A 22,875-nucleotide genomic window follows, 5' to 3' on the forward strand; every position below is an offset into this window, starting at 1 on the left:
GGCAGATGGGGTAATTGAGTTCTGGGCATTAGCACTTGATACATGAGCACTGGGTGTTGTATGCAACTGATGAATCACTAAATTCTACCTCTGAAACTAATAATACAGTATATGTTAAATTGAATTTAAATAAGAAAATTAAAAAAAAAAGAATAAGAGACTACTATGAATAATTATATTGTAACAAATTGGATAACCTAAATGAAATGGTTAACTTTTTAATAAAGATATAACCTACCAAAAGTGAATCATAAATTTTGAAAATCTGAACAGATTTGTAACAGGAAGGAGATTGAATAAGTAATCACAAACTTCCCAACAAAGAAAAGCCCAGGACCAGGTGGTTTCACTAGAGTATTCTACCAAATATTTAAAGAATTAACACCAATCCTTATCAAACTCTTTCAAGTAATTGAAGAGGAGGGAACATTTCAAAACTCACTGTATGAGGCTAGCATTACCCTGATACCAAAATCAGATAAAGACACCAGAAAAAAAAACTATAGGTTTGTTGAATGATGTGTAAAAATCCCCATGAGTATAAAAGCAAACCAAAATAAAAAATACATGAAAAAGATCATGCAACATGGCCAAATGGGATTTATTCCTACCATACCAAGATGGTTCAACATCTAAAAACCATTTAGTGTAATACACCATATTAGCCGAATGATGAACAAAACCACATCATGATAATTTCAATTAAAGCAGAAAAAACTATTCAGTACTCTTTCATGATAATTATGATTATGTCATAATCATCTGATGATTATGATTCATGACATTCAACAAAGAATACAAGGAAACTACTTCAACAAAATAAAGACCATGTATGAAAAGCCTGCAGCTATAACATCTTACTCCATGGTAAAGGACCAAATTTTTTTCCTTCTAAAATCAGGAACAAAGCAAGGATACATCTCTCTCACCACTTCTTTTTAAGAAAGTACTGGAAGTACTGGAGCAGTTGGGCAAAACAAAGAAACAAAAGGCATCCAAGTTTTATTTTGTTTTAAGATTGTATTTATTTATTTATTTATTTATTTAGAGACTGTGTGCATGTGCACAATAGGGTAGGGGCAGGGGGGAAGGGAAAGAGAGTGAGAATCTCCAGCAGACTTCGCACTGAGGGCAGAGCCCGATGCTCAGCCCTTGGGATGCTCCCACTACCCCAAGATCATGACTTGAGCAGAAACTAAGAGTAGGACACTTAACTAACAGAGCCATCCAGGTGCCCCAAAACATTAAAAAAAAATTATCTTTACAATTTATTTATTTATTTTAGAAAGTGTGCTGGGGGGGAGGGGGGAACAGAGGGGAGAGAGAGATAGAGTCCTAAGCTGACTACACTGAGCACAGAGCCAGAGGTAGGGCTTGATATCACAGCCCTGATATCAGGAGCTGAGTTGAAATTAATAGTCGGACACTTAACTGACTGCACCACCGAGGCGCCTCTCACGGCATCCAAAATTTAAGGGACAGTTTACACTGTAAATGACCTGATCTTATATCTAGAAACCCTAAAGACTCCACGGAAAAACTGTTAAAACTACTTACTGAATTCAGTAAAGTTACAGGATGCAAAATCAATACTCAAATATCAATTGTGCTTTTATACACAATGGAGTGCTTTTTAGCACTCCAGTAGATATTCTTTAAAGCCCACTTATAATAGCATCTAAAAGGACAAAATAACTGGGAATAAATGTAAAGAGATGAAAGACTTGTATGCTGCAAACTAGATTCGCTGAAAAAAATTAAGTATGACACAAATAAATGAGAAGGCATTCTGTGTTGAGGGATTAGAAGACTTATTATTGTTAATATGTCCATACTACCCCAAGCAGTCCATAGATAAGGTGCAGTCCTATTAAAATCCAAATGGCATTTTTCTTTTGTAGAAACAGAAAAAAAAAAAAAGCCCTAAAATTCATATAGAATTTTAGAGGACTCCCAAATAGCCAACAATCTTGAAAAGAAATACAAAGGTAGAGGCCTCACACTTCTGGATTTCAAAAACATATCCAAAGCTGTAGTCATTAAGGCACTTTGGTACTGGTGTAAAGCCAGACACATAGACCCATGGAACAGAATAGCAAGGAAGTTGCAAAAATGATACCCATAATGTCATAAAACAATACACACATACAAAGTAAAAGCATTAAAACTAGACAGAAAGGACTCATATCATTAGGAGAGTGCTAACTCCTGAGAAGAAGAAGAGGAGGAAATGGGACAGGAGAAGGGTATTTTAGATATAATTGAAACATTTTTATATCTTTAAAACATCAACTGGAAACATCGGTAAAATATTAGCATAGTAAAATCTTGGCAATGAGTACAGTTGATGTTCTAATAATTTCCTACTTTTTCTGTACATTGTAATTTTATAATTAAACTTTTCAAAAATGTTTTTGAAACATTTTTGAAAAGTTTCAAAACTCCTGTTTTCAAATACAGTATTAGCTAATAAAATCCTAAAAAGTAAAGCTAATATTCATAATAAAGGAATAATTTCCTGTCTCAGGTTATTTATTTCCAAAATAGTAGATATAGTTCTTGAAAAAAAAATCATCTTTAATCAGCCTCAGATTGCTTAATATTTATTCCTCTCTGCTGTTTTTTTCCCCTTTATTTAAATCTTTTTCCATTGTACCCATTATTTGATTTTACTGGTCTTTCAGATTCTTTCTTCAGAATATGTACTTTTCATTTTCTCCCCCTTAGACAGAAAAGGATAGCAGTTTAAAAAGGCATCTAAACTTCATGGACCACAATTAGGAAAGCCTGCTGGAAGCTATTAGCTAATATGCTCTTTGCATCTGAGAAATTTCCATTTGTGCCAGATTGGGTCATTTTGTGGGGCAGGTTCATTCCCAAATTTATGATTGTTTCTTCAGTAAGGATGTGTTTTTTTTCAAAAACAATATGCACCTATTCCTCAATGCAGAGCAAAGTTTACTGAAGAATGTCCATGCTGGCACTCTGGCTGTCAGTAGTAGCAAGTATAAATGGTGATTAACTTGGTTAGTAGTTTAAAAACATTTTTAGTCAAAGCAAATCAATGATGTAATTAGTAAAATTCTTAATTGAATTTACCAAGAGTATGAAATGCTTGTGCTAGTCGAATGTCCTCTGGACACTGACATGTCTGATACATCCCTAATTTGCTCTGTTGAATAATGTTGACTATGGACTCTTAATGTTTAGAATCAATTTTAGAATTCAACAAGAAATGTCTTGCAGGTATTTTTTTGAATGTGTTGCATTTTTAGAGAAATTTGATCTCTTGAATTAAGTTCATTTACACCTATCAGAAGATTGAATTTAAAAAGCAATTTGATGCTCAGCAGCCTTTTTGAGTCTCTTATTAGCTTTTAAAGTCCTCTTTTAAGAAGGAAAGTTCTTAAATCAGGAAGTTCTGTTCTCCATCTGTAAGAGAACCTGGATCCCTTAAAGCTTATGTGAGACTCAGAACTCCACGTGTACAGTTCTCTAGTGAAATATAAGTCAAAATAAGTGTGTTCTGTGGTCTCAAGTAGAAACTGATTTCATGAAATCAGGTAGTAGAATGGCATCATGATAACATTTGTAGGAGCAGCCAAACATGCTAGAGCCAGTATAGTTGTTGCTGTTATAAGTTATAATAATAACTACAATATGCAGCATCATAATATATAAATTTCCCCTACTATATTTATCTGAAGTTATTTGTACATTTTTAAGGTTTAAAAGTCAAAAAAGTTGAATAAGAATTGAGTATAGTGGGGAAACTACTTTCTGGTATACATGAATGTAGATATTCCCGTTATTTATGAGACTTAAATTTTATCATTACTTTCCTTCCCTGAGGAAGACTTGAAATATTCAAGCCACCAAGAGCCTCTCAAACGTAAACACCATATAAGCAGTGCAATTCTATTTTTCTCTCTTTTTTTTTTATAGAGGGCATCTGTACATTTTTTTTACTTTTTGCTACTTTTAAATGTTTAAAGTTCATTTCAAAAGACTCAAAAGTCTTGTAGAAAGTGTAGAAATTAATTTCATAACTTCAGTGCATAAAATGTCAGAGGAACAAAAAATAGGAAAATATATTTGGTTTCCTTTTGCATTATTTTTAGAGGCCTTATAAATGGTCTTGTCATAGCATTTAAATACAATTTCACTTGCCACCAACTAAAATCAACAACTCAGTGACAGAGTGTTTAAATTCTCTTCTGTTCTTAGCTATAAACTGTCTGTCTAGAGGGAATGACATTTTGGACTTTGAGAGCATCATCAGTTTATCTTGTAGTTCTATCGTTTGTTGCAGATGGTTTGGAAGCTTCAGTATAGCCACATGGGAATGATGTTTCCAGCAGTATATGGTTACTGTTGAGCCTTCTGCAGTTCAATTCTTGTGCAAAAATCATTTGGAAGTGCTGCTCTGGCAATCAATCAAGACATAATGCTTAGTGTAATCCAGTTTGGAAAGTGTTGTGTAACTGGTTGAAGTTGGACCTCCACACTCTTGGCAAGCTTCAGACCAAAAAGGTACTTTGAAGCCCTTCAGAAGATCATCAGTTGACCTTGCCTGCATTTTGGTAGAACCAAGAGTTACCTAAATTGATATGAGTCTTTAGAATTTTTCAGGAAAATTCTCTTTTCAGCCTTAATTGGGAGATATACTCTGCAGCCCATAAACTTCAGTGCTTGATAAATGCCCTTGGTGCCAGAGTTGGCTTTTCCACACACCTAATAGCTAGTGATAGTCTTTGACTCCTCTCTTTTAAGGTAATAAGAGAATGGTAAGAATTTTAAGATAATGAGAAAAAAGCTTCACTTACAGGTCTTTTAGGGAGGAGGATTGCTGAAGGGTAAGATTACCACCTCTCTGCTTCTTTATTTCAGAGTTCTTGATTTATTATGAGTATACATAACTATTTTTCCATTTCTCAAACATTTGCAGAGCCCTTTATGCCAAATATTCTGCTAGATTGTGTGCAAAATATACCAGAAAAAAAACATTTAAACACACACACAATGTTAACAACTCTCCCTTTCTCCTATCCTACCCAGTAAGTTCATAAATTCCAAAAATTTAAGATATTTACAACTCAAGCTAAATGTATCTTTTCATTAAACTTAGATGATGGACTTTTAAACACATGAATTGTTTTTAGATCTAAAACCACTTTGATGTAGGTTAGAGAAAGGTGGTAAAGCATTGTGGAAGATACTGTTGTTGAAGAGACCTCAGTCAATTTGGAAAGTGGTATAGAACAAGAAGTGAATTTTAGAAAAGGTGATTATTTGAGGAGAAAAGACAAACTGTTCACTCATAAGAAGAAATCATTTTGTAGTTTTGACAAAAATTTATCTCTGAGAATTTAACTGTTCATTATCAAGAAAATAATACAGCTCAATTGAAAATTTATAGGAATTAACAAAAATCTTAAATCATTTCTACATGTCTCCTTAAAGTGTTCAGATTATTACTAAACATTGATATTTTCTTCTGCGGACTGCTACTGAAGAAGTAGTATAGAGCAGCATTTCTCAGGCTTCAGTGTGCATAAGGATTATCTCATGTTAAGATTTAATAAGCAAATTTCTTGGCTCTACTCATTCTGGTGATTCTGAGGACCATATTTTTGAAGTAGCTCTGGTGTAGACTACTTTGCCAGATCTTGAAGATTAAAGTGCAAGACCTTGGATGCCTCATTTGGTTAGGCATCTGACTCTTGGTTTATGCTCAGGTCATGATTTCATGATCTCATGGGTTGCAGGGTCAAGCCACGCATTATTGGGCTCTACGCTCAGCAGAGAGTCTGCTTGAGGATTCTCTCCCTCTGCTCTTCCCCCCATTCACACTCGTGCTGTCTCTCTCAAATTAAAAAGAAAATCTTAAAAAAAAATGAAGTGCAAGATCTATGAAGAATAGTGGCTCTCATAATCTAATTAGGAGAGAATAAGATGAAAATATGCAAGAGACTAAATCAGGTAATGAATGAAGTTCATGCATGGCCTAGCATTCTCTTTATATTCCCAACTCCTAGAAATGATGGGGTAATTTTAACAAGTATATAATACTGTAAAACGAGCATTTGATGACCACAAATTATAGGATAGGTTTCAAATGGCAGATAGTGAGATAATTTTGAAGGAAAATATCACAGCCCAAAAAGCTTGCAAGAGAGGACTACTGCAAAGGTGCAAATAATGTTGGGGTGGAGCAGGAAGGTACCTGGCTGCCAACAAGACAGCTTGTTGGACTATTGCAATTCATAGAAGTTGGCTAAGGGCCAGGTCCGCATATATTCCTCCATATCCACTGCCTTCAAACAAGAGACAACAGGGCAGCCCAGGTGGCTCAGCGGTTTAGCGCCGCCTTCAGTCCAGAGCCTGATCCTCGAGACCTGGGATTTCTTCTCCCTCTGCCTGTGTCTCTGCCTGTGTGTGTGTGTGTGTGTGTGATGAATAAATAAATAAAATCTTAAAAACAACAACAACAACAACAAAAAAAAAAAACGAGACAACAGAAATGTCCTGTTTCTTGTAGGAAGGAGGGAGGAAGATTTGAAGAAGTAAACACCAAATGGCTATTACGCAGTTCTAGGGGTACTCCAATGCACAGAATGCAATTTATTGGCAACCCCAACCAGCACTACATCCTGACCTTCCCCACAAGTACCAGAGGAGGCTATAGTAAAAAGCATTCATGGTGAAGCTAGTGGGGAATCCCAAATTCCAGAAAGAGCAAACAAAAATCACAGATATTCATGGAAAACCAACACCATGAGGAAAAATGAACTAAATGCAACAATGCAGAAGATGCAAATACACTAATTAAATGTGTTATGTAGGACAAGCAAGTGTTTTTGTTTTAAAGGGATAATTAATTGTCCTAAGAATAGCAAGAGAAACCAGGAATAAATTGGTTATATTTTTTAAAAGGGGACTTAGGGGAAAAAATGAATAAAAGGCTAAATAGGAGATACAGCTGAATAGCAACTAATGACTTTAAAGATTGAGCCAAATAGTTCTCCCAGGATAAAGTACAAAAGGACAGAGAAGTAGAAAGTAAGAAGGTGGGTTTTTTGGTTTTGGTTTTCCTTTTTAACGCAAGAGATCAGAAGGGGATATTGGGGAAGATGATAGAGTAGGAAAAGCCAGGAAACCACCTTTTTAACCTGGACAAAAATTTTACTGACAGACTGTTTGATGTAACTGTTTTGAATTGTCGAGTCTCAAGACTTGCAGCTTTTAGGGGATGGCTTGGCTAGTAAATTTTCAGTTATTACCACATATCAGTAGAGACTACCCATCACTACTCCTTTGGACCATGACGAGCAGCTGCACCTGTGTTCCTAGACAGGCTTGTAGTAGCAGGGATAGGCAATGCTTGATGAATGTTCGTCTAGTATCAAAAGATGCACAATTATATGAAGATGGTATTAAAATACTCCTGCCTTTAAAAACTGTATCTGTGTGGGACTAGACTAGGTTGTCTTCATATACTCCAGTCAAAACATAGTGCAACAGATTGAATACAGAAATGTGTACAAGAATCCAGTTATCTTCTTTCAGGTCATATAGTAAGGTTTACAAACGTTTAAATGAGTACTACTCACTATTTTTTTGTCCTGTAAAATATAGTTATGCTTACCAAAAAATGTTATTCATGTTAACATCTAATGAATTTACCATTGTTACTTTTAGTGAATTAATAAATACTTTTAGATGTCTTTGCTTTAATTTCAAACATCATAAATAATGATAGCTCCATCCTCATAAACAGAAGCTCTTTAGTATTCTCAGTAATATTTAAACTTTAAACTTTCCTCAACATACTGAGAATCTCCTGATCTCTACAGTTTTGACCCCCTGAAGAAGAAGGGCCCAGGGAGCCCTATCTTGTGATGTATCTTCAATAAAGTATATTATACCTGGCTCAAAAAATATACATGTGTATATAAGCAGACCAGCAATGGTCCCCAGATATTTAAGGAAATCATATTAAGCATATAACATGACAAAAAATAAAAAGCTATACAAATTTAAAAGATTATTCAGGGGCACCTGGGTAGCTCAATGGTTGAGCATCTGCCTTTGTCTCAGGGCATGCATGATCCCAGGGTCCTGGGATTGAGTCCTGCATCAGGCTCCTTGTGGGGAGCCTGCTTCTCCCTCTGCCTGTGTCTCTGCCTCTCTCTGTGTGTCTCTCATGAATAAATACATCTTTTTAAAAAAGATTATTCAAAGAAAAGACTATCTCAAATAAATTAATAATAGTGCCTCCATAAAGATGAAAAGTAATATTATATCCATTAAAAAAGAACAGGATGCTATTTAAAAAAAAAAAAAAAAAAAAAGAACATCCAGGGTATTCAAGTCCTTATAAATTAATCATGAGAGAGTGGTAATGAAAATCCTAATGAAAGGATTAGGAGGCACCTGGGTGGCTCATTTGGTCTTTAGCTGAGGTCATGATCTCAGGATTCTGGGATGGAGGCCCATGGCAGGCTCTCTCTGCTCAGTGGGGAATCTGCTGCTTCCTCTCACTCTGCCCTACCCCCCCCCCCCACAAGCATATGCGTGTGTGCGCACAGGCATGCACACACTTTCTCTCAATAAGTAAAATCTTAAAAAAAAAAAGGATTGGAAGATAAATTTGAACAGTTCTTTCAAAATTTAAAGTAGAAAGACCAAGAGATGAAAGATAAAGACTGAAAAGTGTCCAGGAAGTTCAGTATCCAAAAACATTGGAGTTCTTATAAAGAGAGAATGGATAAAAGAATGGATAGAAAATTATCAAAGAAACAATCCAAGAGAACTTTTCTGATTTAAGCTCCACTGAGTGCCCAGCAGAGTGAATAAAAGTGAATCCATACCAACACCAGTATGAAACTTCAAAGAAGATTTCCAAAAGTCTCCAGGGAGTAAAACCAGCACTTACATAAATGATAAGGATTCATAGTAGCATGGGCCTTCACAAGACAACATTGGAAGCTAGAAGACTATATAGAACCATACCTTCACAATTTTGTTGGAAAATTACAAAATTTCTATCCTCAGCCAAAGTATCAATTAAGAGTAAAATGGGTTTTTTTCTATGAGAGTTAGAAAAAAAATTTATGAGTAAAGATATTTCCAGACATCCTAGATCTCAAATACGTTATCTCTCATTTATCTTTTCCCACAAAAAAGTGAACCAAGAAAGAAAAAGATACGGGGTTCAGGAGAGAAGTAAAGGAAATCCCCAGGACAGAATCCCAAGACGGTAATTGTACAGAGGGAATAAAAAGTGACCTGCCTGGATTGGAACAGTTCAGGGGGTTCTAGGGGAAGCTTCTTTAAGATGATGGAAATGGTAGAATGTCAGATATATTCCAAGAAGATTATGCACTTGGGTTGGTGTTTAGGGAAAAGCAAAGTGGTTGTCTTTTAGAGTGCAATTTAATATGCAAATGCTCACACAAAGTCCTGGATAGGCATGTGCAAGGATAACACTGCAGCCATGTTTGTAATGGTAAGAAATTAGAAATAACCTAAATGCCTATAAATACAGATGTTGTTAAATTACAGAACACACTTTTTTTTTTTTTCAGTAATAGGCAGCCAGTAAAAAAAGAGGGACAGCTTTATGTTCTCTGTTCCATTTTTGTTTCAGAAAACACAGGATTCAACTTCGAGATTTATGATTAGTATGGATATGACTAGAAAAAGATATAATAGCCTACATCTCAAGCTTTCATTTTATTGATCTCTGGGTGTTCATTTATTCATTTAACATATATTTCTTGAGCATGTCATATGTGTAAGGAATTGTTTCCATTCCTGGGAATGGAGCAGAGGGCAAAATAGAAAAAAGTACTTATCCTCATAAAGCTGATATCCTAGCAGGAAGAAACAGACAATGAACAATGAACTAATAAATACATTATAGGTCAGGTGATGAAAAGTACTCTGAAGAACAGTAAAATAAGGTAAGAGAGATAGGTGGAATGGGAGGGCACTTTCTGTGTTAAGTTCTGCTGTCCAGTAGAGTTTCCTGCAGTTATGGACAAGTTGTGGAAACTTGCAATGTCCAATACAGTAAGCCACTAGCCTCAAAGTACACATTGAGTATTTGTTATGTGGCTGTTGCAACTGATAAATGGAATTTTACATTTTATTTCATTTAAATTAAATTTAAATTGCCAGCATGTGGTTCACTGCTACCATATTGATCAGTGCATTTAAATGGGATGGTCAGGGATGCTGTCACATAAGGCAACATTTGAGCTAAGACTTATACAAAATGAAGGAGCTAGCCGTAGGTTCCAGGCAGAATAGAAAACAGGACCTCATCTGGAGTAGTCAGAGGAGGGCTATAAGGCTGAAGCAGGATGAGTAAGGGAAAGAGTAGGAGATGAAGCCAGAGAAATAGAAGGGGCCCCATCATGGAAGTCCACAGTGGCCATTGCTTGTTCTCTGAAGTTGGAAGCCATTGCAGTTTTGAACAGACAAGTGATCTGAATTTTTAAAGGGTTGCTAGAACTGTTCTGATGATAAAAATTGAGGATGAGGGCAGAAGCAGGGAGAAAGTTAGGAGGTTCCTACAGTAACTCAGACCGGAGGCAACAGTGAATTACTGGGTAATGATGAGGGTGTAGAGAAGTCAAGTTGTCAGATGAATTGACAGTATTTAGTGCTGAATTAGGTGAGGGGCATGAGAAAGGGGGAATCAAGGATGGCCTTTGAGGGCTTTGGCCTGAGCAAATGAGGTTGGCAACAGTGGGGAAGAGAACATTTGGGGAAGGAATTCAAGAGTTCTGTTTTGGGCATGGTAAATTGGAGGTGCCTGTAAATAGTTATGCCAAAGTCCTGACAATAAGTGATGTTAAAATGGGAATTTCAACGAAAGGATTTCTTCCTGAAAAGTTGAGCAAGAGAAAGGTTCATAGTTGGTGTTAGCCCTCTTTGTACGACAAAGCAAGTAACTTGTCATCAGTCTTCAGCATGAAAATTTTGTCTTTAATTATATGTGGCTCTAAGATTTGAATGATTATTTATTTCATAGAATGGTTCCTGAAAAAATAAGGTTCCTGTCACGAATTTGTATACCACTTGTAACTCTGCCAGATATTGAACCACTGGTAGAAGCTCTGCTCACCTACCATGGACATGAAACACAGGAAGTGCTCTGGCCTGAGTTCTTTGATGCTGTGAATGAGGCCTTTCTGCTGTAAGTGATGTCCATTTACTCTCATCCAGCTTTGTTTTTCTTTTTCTTAGAATACTTCAGTATATTGGAAATGCAGTTATCAAACCTTTGGTCTCAGCACTGCTTTATGTTCTTAAAGATTATTGAGGATTCCAGTGAGCTTTTTTTTTTAATGTGGGTTGTATTTATCAATATTTTTCCATGTTTGAAATTAAAACAAGTTTTAAAAATATTTATTACTTCATTTTAAAATAACAAATTAATAACATGTTCACACAAGTAGCACATTTTTATGAAAGTGATCTTTTCCAAGAAGAAAATTGTTTAACAAGAGTGACATTGTTTTAAATTTTTGAACATCTTTTTATTGTCTGACATAAGTTGGCTGGGTTCTCATAATGTGTCTCTGTGTTCAATCTGGTGCGATGTGTTGTTTTGTTTGAAGTATATGAAGAAAATTCAGCCTCACACAGATAGACAGTTGGAAAAGACAAGAATATTGCAGTAGCCAAGGTTTTGTAGCCAATGATAAGTTAGAGTTTTTAGGTAAAAATATGAATCTTGGAAAATTTGTTCCTGCCAATATGAGCTTGACAGCTTCCCAGTATCTAAAGACATTTCTGATAAGATTGGTGTCATGTTTTCCTTGAGGTACAAGGGTCATTTCACTAATTTTTGAGAAAATATGTGCCAAATACTCGATTCTGAGTAATCACTGTTTGCCATTGTTTGAAAGAAATCTCCATGACAAAAAGGTGGCTACTTGATCTTGGAGCTCATACAGTTGCAAGTGCTTTTCCTCCAGACAACCATCCTGATTTGTTATGCAGCAGAAGTGCATTTTGCATGCTTTCCTTTTCACCTCACAGAATAGTTTTTTTTAAAAAAAGTATTCTCAAGTATAAAATTTAGTAAAATTAATATTTTATGTGTTTCCTCAAACACATTTTTGTGGAAAACTGGCAGTGTTATTACTGTCCATAGTGCCTAAGAATACAGTGACTACTTTCTCTGTTTGACTCATGCTGGGTACAGTAGTTTTACTTGCTAGTGCTTTTGTAGTATGAGTGCAAATGTCTACACAATTGGTCTAGGAAAAAACATGAGATTTGAAGTAGTTATTCAACACTTTAACTACTTCCCTACCATATGCATGTACTGCCCAGTTCACTTAAGGGAAGCCACATCTAGAAGTTCAGTTTTAAGGCAGAAGTATAATTCTCTTGATGAAATATTAACTTATTACATCTGTGTTTGAACTATTAAATTCTTTTTGTTTAGACTCTGAATGATTGATCTCAAGTTGATACCACAGTTAGCTAGCACTCTAATAGTATTTGAAAGCATTCTATTGAATAAGGCATAATAAGGTAAATTAGTAACATCTATGAAAGCAAGGGAAAATTAGCTTTCTTCATATTTGCTTTCATTTACATTTTAGCCCAGTTTCTTTGGAGTAGATGTCTCATGGTCGTGAGTCAGGGAAATATCTGGTGTATTGGTTTCATCTTTTCCCAATGGAATAGCTATAGATGAGAAAGCAAATCTTTTCATTGTCCTTCATAAATCAATGATCCATTCTTAAATGTAAGAAAATATAAATGAATTTATTTTTTAATAAAAAATCAATTATAATAAATTAAAAATATGTTATATGTTATATGCAAAAATACATTATATTTGCTTATTTGTGAAGTATATTTAAATATACTTATACTGAAAATTCAGATAAAATTTGGACTTTTCAAAAAATTTTTAAACATTGCAAAATTAGACAACCAAGTGTACTTGCATCTTGTTATGTTTCATGTAGACACAAGAGGAAATATTTATTTATTTACATATTTACTTACTTACATTTCCCTCCCCCACTTTATTGACATACAACTGAGGTATTACATTGTATGAGTTTGGGGGAATCCCTGGGTGGCTCAGCGGTTTAGCGCCTGACTTCGGCCTAGGGCGTGATCCTGGAGTCCCAGGATCGAGTCCTGAATCAGGCTCCCTACATGGAGCCTGCTTCTCCCTTTGCCTGTGTCTCTGCCTCTCTCTCTCTCTGTCTCTCATGAATAAATATATTAAAATCTTTAAAAAAAATTGTATGAGTTTAAGATGTACAAGTTAATTTGTACTTTTTATATTGCAAAATCATTACCACCAAAGCTTAGCTAACACTGTCATCATGTCACATAATCACCATTTCCTTTTAAATGTGGTAAGAATATTTAAGATCTACTCTTAGCATCTTTCAAATATATACTGTATCAGTTATAATCACCCTGCTGTACATTAGATCTCCAGAATGTATTCATCTTAAAATTAAAAGTTTGTACTCCAGATTTTGACCAGCATCTCCCCATTTTACCACAACCTAGTTCCTGGTAACCATCTTTCTAGTCTATGTTTCTGTGAGTTCAGCTCTTTTTGGATTCTACATAAAGTGATATCATACAGTATTTGGGTTTCTCTCTCTGACTTATTTCACTTAACATAATGCCCTTAGGTCCATCCATGTCACAAACTGCAGGATTTCATTCTTCCTCATGGCTGAATAATATTCCACTGTATAAATATAGCACATCTTCTTTATCCATTCATTTACTGGTACACTTAGATTATTTCCATTTCTTGACTGTTGTGAATGATGCAGTGCACATGGGGATATAGACATCCTTTTGACATCCTGTTTTCATTTCTTTTGGTTATATACCCAGAAATGGGATTGCTGGATCATAGGATAGTTTTAATGTTCCATGTGGCTGCACAAATATACGTTCCCACTAACAGTGCACAAGGATTCCCTCTGCTCCACATCATCACCAACACTTGCTATTTGTTGTCTTTCTGATTCTAGTCATTTGGACAGGTGTAACTCACTGTGGTTCTGATTTGCATTTCCCTGATGATTAGTGATGTTGAGGATCTTTTCACTTGTCTGTGGCCATCTGTCTTTTTTGGAAAAATGTCCATTCAGGTTCTCTGCCTATTTTTTAATTGGACTATATGTGGGGTTTGTGTGTGTGTGTGTGTGTGTGTGTGTGTGTGTGTGTGTGTTAAGTTGTAAAAGTTCTTATATATTTCAGATGTTAGATGGATCATTTGCAAATATGTTTTCCCATTCAGCAGGTTGTATTTTCATTTTGCTATACAAAAGCCTTTTATTTTTGTATAGTCCCAATAGCTTATTTTGCTTTTATTTCTCTTGGAGACATATCCATAAAAATGTGGCTAAGGCTGATGTCCAAGAGATTACTGAGTATGCTTTTTTTTTTAATAGGTTTTGTGGTTTTAGGCCTCAGATCTTTAATCCACTTTGAGTTTATTGTTGTGCATGGTATAAGAAAGTGGTCCAGTTTCATTCTTCATACAACAGTCTAGTTTTCTCCGCACCATTTGTGGAAGAGACTGTCCTTTACTTATTGTATATTCTTCTTTTTTTTTTTTTTTTAAGATTTTGTGTATTCATGAGACACACACATAGAGAGAGAGAGGCAGAGACACAGGCAGAGGGAGAAGCAGGCTCCATGCAGGGAGCCTGACGTGGGACTCCATCCTGGTTCTCCAGGATCAGGCCCTGGGCTGAAGGCAGAGCTAAACTGCTGAGCCATCCAGGGTGCCCTACTTATTGTATATTCTTGTCTCCTTTGTCAGATTAGTTGACCATATAAGTAAGCATGGGTTTATGTCTGGGCTCTCTATTCTGTTGCATTGATCTATGTGTCTGTTTTAGTGCTAGTACTATAGTGTTTTGATCACTCTATAGTATATAGTATATCTTGAAATCTGAGATTGTTAAAAAAAAAAAAAAGAAATCTGAGATGGTGATATCTCTAGCTTTGTTGTTCTTTCTCATAATTGGTTTGGCTATTCAGGGTCTTTTGTGTTTCCATACAAATTTTAGTATTATTTTTCTAGTTCTTTCCTAGGTTCAGTTATTGAAGAGACTGTCCTCTCCCCATTTTATATTTTTGGCTCCTTTGTCATAAAATGACTATATATACATAGCTTTGTTTGGGGGCTGTCTGTTCTATTACATTGATCTGTATGACTGTTTTTATGCTAATACTATACTGTTTTAATTACTATAGCTTTGTAAAACAATTTGAAATCAGGGCGCATGATAACTCCAGGTTTGTTCTTTCTCAAAGTGACTTTAGCTCTTTGCAGACTTTTGTGGTTCCATATAAATTTTATAATTGTTGGTCCATTTCTGTGAAAACTGCCATTGGAATTTTGAGAACAATTGTATTGAATTTGTAGATTGCTTTTGTTATATTGACATTTTAACTATTTTTTTAAGATTTTATTTATTTATTCACGAGAGAGGCAGAGACACAGGCAGAGGGAGAAGCAGGCTCCCTATGGGAAGCCTGATGCAGGACTTGATTCCAGGACCCCGGGATCATGGCCCAAGCCAAAGGCAGATGCTCAACCACTGAGCCACCCAGGTGTCCCAACAATATTAATTCTTGTTGGGTTTTTGTAGGTATTTTTTTTATCAATTGGAGAAAATTGTCCTCTATTCTAATTTGCTGAGTTTTTGTACTGAATTGGTTTGGATTTTATCAAACACATTTTCTGCATCTATTGATATGATCACATGACTTCTATTTTAGCCTGTTGATGTGGCTGATTATATTAACATTTTCAAAAGTTAAACCAGCTATGTATACCTGTGACAAATTCTGCTTGGTCATGATGTATAATTCTTTTTATACACCATTGGATTCAATTTGCTAATATTTAGTTGAAGATTTTTACTTCCATGCTAATCAGAGATACTGGTCACTAAGGGGTTTTCTTTGGTGGGGCGGGGGGGGGTTGTTTTGTTTTGTTTGTCTCTAACTTTCCATATAATGTCATTTGTCTGCTTTGGGTAGTAGTGTATTTCTGGCCTCAGAAAATGAATAAGGAAGTATTTCCTCTGTTGTTCTCTTCTGAAAGAGATTGGAGAGAATTGGTATAATTTCTCCCTTGAATGTTTAGTAGAATTCCAGCAGGACTTGATGCTTTCTTTTTTGAAAGGTTATTAATGTTCATTTAATTTCTTTATTAGGTATATACCTACTCAGTCTGTTTCTTATGTGTGTTCTATTAGAATGTATCTTTCAAGGAAGTACTCCATTTCATTTAGGTTATCAAGTTTATTGGCATGGAGTTGTTCATAGAGTTCCTTTCTTAGCCTCTAAATGCCCATAGGATCTGTAGTGATATCTCCTCTTTCATTTCTGACATTAGTAATTTCTGTTCTCTCTTTTCATGTTAACCTGGATAGAGACTTTTTTTTTTTGAATTCAGGATAACAATTTTATTTTTTGTATATTTTTTATTGGAGTTCGATTTGCCAACATACAGTATAACACCCAATGCTCATCCCATTAAGTGCCCCCCCTCCGTGCCCATCACCCAGTCACCCCATCCCCCCCCCACCTCTCCTTCCACTACCCCTTGTTTGTTTCCCAGTGTTAGGAGTTTCTCATGTTCTATCACCCCCTCTGAATTTTCCTACTCATTTTCTCTCCCTTTCCCCCCCTTTCCCCTTAATCCCTTACACTATTTTTTTTTTTAAGATTTTATTTATTTATTCATGAGAGACACACACACACACAGAGAGGCAGAGACACAGGCAGAGGGAGAAGCAGGCTCCATGCAGGGAGCCCAACGTGGGACTTTATCCCAGGTCTCCAGATCACGCCCTGGGCTGAAGGCGGCACTAAACTGCTGAGCCACCTGGGCTGCCCTCATTGTGGCTTTGATTTGTATTTCCCTGATGGCAAGTGATGCAGAGCATTTTCTCATGTGCTTGTTAGCCATGTGTAGGTCTTTTTTGGTGAAATTCCTGTTCATGTCTTTTGACCATTTTCATAATTGCATTGTTTGTTTCTTTGCTGTTGAGTTTATTTTTTTATTTTTTTTTATTTTTTTATTTTTATTTTTTATTTTTTTGCTGTTGAGTTTAATAGATAGATCTTGGATACTAGATACTAGTATCTTGATCTGATACTTGCCCTTGGATACTACCCCTTAATCTGATATGTCATTTGCAAATATCTTCTCCCATTCTGTAAATTGTCTTTTAGTTTTGTTGACTGTTTCTTTTGCTGTGCAGAAGCTTTTTATCTTGATGAAGTCCCAATAGTTCATTTTTGCTTTTGTTTCCCTTGCTTTTATTGGTATATCTTGCAAGAAGTTGCTGTGGCCAAGTTCAAAAAGGGTGTTGCCTGTGTTCTCCTCTAGGATTTTGATGGATTCTTATCTCACATTTAGATCTTTCATCTATTTTGAGTTTATCTCTGTGTATGGTGTAAGAGAATGGTCTAGTTTCATTCTTCTGCATGTGGATGTCCAATTTTCCCAGCATCATTTATTGAAGAGAATGTCCTTTTTCCAGTGGATAGTTTTCCCTGCTTTGTCAAATATTAGTTGACCATAGAGTTGAGGGTCCACTTCTGGATTCTCTATTCTGTTCCATTGATCTATGTGCCTGTTTTTGTGCCAGTACCACACTCACTGTCTTGATGATCACAGCTTTGTAGTACAACTTGAAATCTGGCATTGTGATGCCCCTGGCTTAGGTTTTATTTTTCAATATTCCCTGGCTATTTGGGGTCCTTTCTGATTCCACACAAATCTTAAGATGATTTGTCCAACTCTTTGAAGAAAGTCCATGGTATTTTGATAGGGATTGCATTAAACGTGTAAATTGCCCTGGGTAGCATTGATATTTTCATAATATTAATTCTTCCAATCCATGAGTATGGAATATGTGTCTTCCTCAATTTCTTTCAGAAGTGTTCTGTAGTTTTTAGGGTATAAATCCTTTACCTCTTTGGTTAGGTTTATTCCTAGGTATCTTATGCTTTTAGGTGCAATTGTAAATGGGATTGACTCCTTAATTTCTCTTTTTTCAGTTTCATTGTTAGTGTATAGAAATGCCACTGATTTCCAGGCATTGATTTTGTATCCTGCCACACTGCCGAATTGCTGTATGAGTTCTAGTAATCTTGGGGTGGAGTCTTTTGGGTTTTCTATGTAGTATCATGTCATATGCAAAGAGGGAGAGTTTGACTTCTTCTTTGCCAATTTGAATGCTTTTTATTTCTTTTTGTTGTCTGATTGCTGAGGCTAGGACTTCTAGTACTATGTTGAATAGCAGTGGTGAGAGTGGACATCCCTGTCATGTTCCTGATCTTAGGGGAAAGGCTCCCAGTGTTTCCCCATTGAGAATGATATTTGCTGGGGGCTTTTCATAGATGGCTTTTTAAGACCGTGAGGAACAGTAGAATTCCCTACACTCTAAAGAGTTTTAATCAGGAATGGATGCTGTATTTTGTCATATGCTTTCTCTCCATCTGTTGAGAGGATCATGTAATTCTTGCTTTTTTTCTTGTTGATGTGATCTATCATGTTGATTGTTTTACAAGTGTTGAACAACCTTGCATCCTGGGGATAAATCCCACTTGTTCGTGGTGAATAGTCTTCTTACTGTACTGTTGGATCCTATTGCCTAGTATCTTGTTGAGATTTTTTGCATCTATGTTCATCAGGGATATTGGTCTATAATTCTCCTTTTTGATGGGGTCTTTGTCTGGTTTTGGAATTAAGGTGATGCTGGCCTCATAAAACGAGTTTGGAAGTATTCTGTTCCTTTGTATCCTTTGGAAAGCTTTAGTAGAATAGGTATTGTTTCTTCTTTAAACGTTTGATTGAATTTCCCTGGGAAGCCATCTTGCCCTGGACTTTTATGTCTTGGGAAGTTTTTGATGGCTCCTTCAATTTCCTTGCTGGCTATTGGCCTGTTCAGGTTTTCTATTTCTTCCTGTTCCAGTTTTGGTCATTTGTGGTTCTCCAGAAATGCATCCATTTCCTCTAGATTGCCTAATTTATTGGCGTAGAGCTGCTCATAATACATTTTTTTTCATAATACGTTTTTAAAATCGTTTGTATTTCCTTAGTATTGGTTGTGATCTCTCCTGTTTCATTCGTGATTTTATTAATTTGAGTCTTTTTTATTTTTAATAAGGCTGGCTAATGGTTTATCTATCTTACTAATTCTTTCAAAGAACCAACTCCTGACTTTGTTGATCTGTTCTACAGTTCTTCTGGTCTCTATTTCTTTGAGTTCTGCTCAAATCTTTATTATCTCTCTTCTTCTGCTTGGTGTAGGTTTTATTTGCTCTTTTACCACGTCCTTTAGGTGCAAGGTTAGCTTGTGTATTTGAGGTTTTTTTTCAAATTTTTTGAGAGAGGCTTGTATTGCGATGTATTTCCCTCTTAGGACTGCTTTTGCTGCCCAAAGATTTTGAATTGTTGTATCTTCATTTTCATTAGTTTCCATGAATCTTTTTAATTCTTCTCTAATTTCCTGGTTGACCCATTCATCTTTTAGTAGGATGCTCTTTGACATCCACATATTTGAGTTTCTTCCAAATTTCTTGTGATTGAGTTCTAGTTTCAAAGCATTGTGGTCTGGAAATATGCAGGGGGTAATCCCAATCTTTTGGTATCAGTTGAGACCTGATTTGTGACCCAGTATGTGGTCTATTCTGGAGAAAGTTCCATGTGCACTTGAGAAGAATGTGTATTCAATTCCGTTTGGATGGAAAGTTCTGTATATATCTATGAAATCTATCTGGTGCAGTGTATCATTTAAAGCCCTTGTTTCTTTGGTGATGTGCCTAGATATCTGTCATTTGCAGAAAGTGTCATGTTGAAGTCTCCTACTATTAGTGTATTATTATCTAAGTATGTCTTTACTTTGGTTATTGATTGATAGACTTGGTAGCTCCCACATTAGGGGCACAAATATTCGTATTTATGCGAATATTGTTGGATATTGTTGGATAGACCCTGTAAGTGTGATTTAGTGTCCCTCTTCATCTCTTACTACAGTCTTTGGGATAAACTTTAATTTATCTGATATGAGGATTGCTACCCAAGCTTCCTTTTGAGGACCATTTGAATGGTAAATTGTTCTTCACCCCTTTCATTTTCAGGCTGGAGGTGTCCTTGGGTCTAAGATGAGTCTCTTATAGACAGCAAATAGATGGGTCTTGCTTTTTTATCCAGTCTGAAACCCTGTGTCTTTTGATGGGATCATTTAGCCCATTCACGTTCAGAGTAACTATTGAAAGATGTGAATTTAGTGTCATCATAATATCTATTCAGTCCCTGTTTTTGTGGATTATTTCTTTGGGCTTCCTCTTTCTTTTACAGGGTCCCCCTTAATATTTCTTGCAGAGCTGGTTTGGTGGTCACATATTCTATCAGTTTCTGCCTATCTTGGAAGCTCTTTCTCTCTCCTTATTCTGAATGAGAGCCTTGCTGGATATAATGTTTTTGGCTGCATGTTCTTCTCATTTAGGACCCTGAATATATCCTGCCAGCCCTTCTGGCCTGCCAGGTCTCTTTAGAGAGGCCTGCCATTAATCCAATATTTCTCCCCATAGAAGTTAGGGATCTCTTGTCTCTTGCTGCTTTAAGGATTTTCTCTTTATCTTTGGAATTTGCAAGTTTCACTATTAAATGTTGAGGTATTTTTATTGATTTTGGGGGGGGAGAACCTCTCTATCTCCTGGATCTGAATGCCTGTTTCCCTCCCCAGATTAGGAAAGTTCTCAGCTATGATTTATTCAAATATGCTTTCTGGCCCTCTGGCTCTCTCAGCGCTCTCTGGTACCCCAATTATACGTAGATTCTTCCTTCTGAGGCTATCATTTATTTCCCTTAACCTTTTCTCATGGTCTTTTAATTGTTTTTCTCTTTTTTCCCTCAGATTCCTTCCTTGCCATCAGCTTGTCTTCTATGTTCCTCACTCTTTCTTCCACCTCATTAAACCCTTGTCGTTAGGACCTCCAGTTTGGATTGCATCTCATTTAATTGATTTTTAAATTTGGTCTGATTAGACCTAAATTCTACTATCATGAAGTCTCTTGAATCCTTCATGCTTTCTTCCTGAGCCACCAGTAGCTTTATAATTGTGCTTCTGAATTGGCTTTCTGCCATCGAATTGTAATCCATATTCTGTAATTCTGTGGCAGAGAGTACTGTTTCTGATTCTTTCTTTTCTGGTGAGTTTTTCCTTCTAGTCATTTTGCTCAGTGCAGAGTGGCTGTATGAGTGGACTGAGTCAAGAATATCAATCATGACCTAAGTAAGTTTCACCCTAGATGATTCTCAATGGACATATCATCTTGATGTAGTTTTGGAATATAGGTGAGTTTTGATGAGGTGAGATCAGAGCCAGTGAAAGAAAGATTCTCAAGAAAGAATTCTTGAGACATCTTTGATGCAAAAAGGTGGCCCTAATACAGGACAGTTTATAGCACCTATGACCAGAAAAAGATGCTCTAATCTGGATAGAGACTTAATGGATTTTATTGATCAGTTCCAAGAACCAGCTTATGGTTTCATTGATTTCCTGTTTTCTATTTCACTGATTTCTGTTTTAATTCTTAGTATTTCTTTTCTTCTGTTTACTTTGGATTTAATTTGCTCTTTTTCTAAATACTTCAAAAATAAATGAATGAATGAATGAATGAATGAATGAATGAAAGAATATCCCTCCATCCCTCCCTCCCTTAGGTGGAAGCTTAGGTTATTGATCTTAAATATTGCTTATTTTCTAAGTATGTATTTAGTGCTATAAATTTTACTCTAAGCACTACTTTTGTTGCATCCCACAAATATTGATAAATTGTTTTCATTTTCATTAAATTCAAAATAATTTTATTTTTTAAAAGATTTTATTTAGTTATTCATGAGAGAGAGAGGCAGAAACACAGGCAGAGGGAGAAGCAGGCTCCATGTAGGGAGCCTGACGTGGGACTCGATCCCGGGTCTCCAGGATCACGCCCTGGGCTGAAGGCAACGCTAAACCACTGAGCCACTTGGCCTACCCCAAAATAATTTTAAATTTCTCTTCAGGTTTCTTACTTCATCCATGTGTTACTTGGAAGTGTGTTGTTGAATCTCTTAATAATTTGGGATTTTCAAGTTATCTTTCTGTTATTGATTTCTAGTTTATAATTGAATTCTGATCTGGGATCAGACATCGTATAATTTCTATTTATTTAATGTTGTGAGAGTGTGTTTTATTCATTTATTTGGGTTTTTTTTTAGAGAGAGAGGGAGGGAGGGAGGGAGGAGAGTGAGGGACAGAGGGAGAGAGACAGAGAGGATCCCAAGCAGACTTCATGCTGAGTGCAGAGCTGTGGGACTCCATCTCACAACCCAGAGATCATGATCTGAGCTGAAATCAAGATTTGGGTGCTTAACCAACTGAACCCACCCAGGCACTTCATAAACGTGTGTTTTATATTTTTGAATGTGGTCTGTCTTGGTGAATATTCCATGTGCATTTAAGAAGAATGCATATTTTGTGTTTGGATGAAGTATACTACAAATGGCAACAAATACAGATTGATGGTGTTAAAAAAAAAGATTGATGGTGTTATTTTTTTTCGTTTTATAAAATAGATTTATTTTAATACTCCACATGCACCTTAATGTTTATTGAAGTGTTTTTTTAAATTTATTTTATGATTGATGGTGTTATTGAGTTCACCTGTGTCCTTACAGATTTTTTGCCTACTGGATCAGTCTATTTCTGATAGAGTGATGTTGAAGTCTTCAGCTATGATAGTGGATTCATCTACTTTGTAATTCTGTTTCTTTTTCCTCATGTA

General features: G+C 36.0%; 1 protein-coding gene across 10 annotated transcripts in view; it reads left to right on the plus strand.

Annotated features, from left to right (window-relative positions):
- Positions 1-22,875, plus strand: part of FANCC (FA complementation group C) — a 290,345-nt gene that overhangs the window by 197,602 nt on the left and 69,868 nt on the right. For 9 of the 10 annotated variants that reach the window (XM_077904471.1, XM_077904481.1, XM_077904463.1 and 6 more), the window contains one exon: positions 11,045-11,209. The exons of the other annotated variant lie outside the window; for it this stretch is intronic. In XM_077904471.1, the coding sequence (XP_077760597.1) occupies positions 11,045-11,209 (165 nt within the window). The remainder of the gene's footprint in view (positions 1-11,044; positions 11,210-22,875) is intronic. 10 annotated transcript variants of the gene reach the window in all.

The sequence above is a fragment of the Canis aureus genome, chromosome 1 (assembly GCF_053574225.1).
Source record: "Canis aureus isolate CA01 chromosome 1, VMU_Caureus_v.1.0, whole genome shotgun sequence".
NCBI classification, from domain to species: Eukaryota; Metazoa; Chordata; class Mammalia; order Carnivora; family Canidae; genus Canis; species Canis aureus.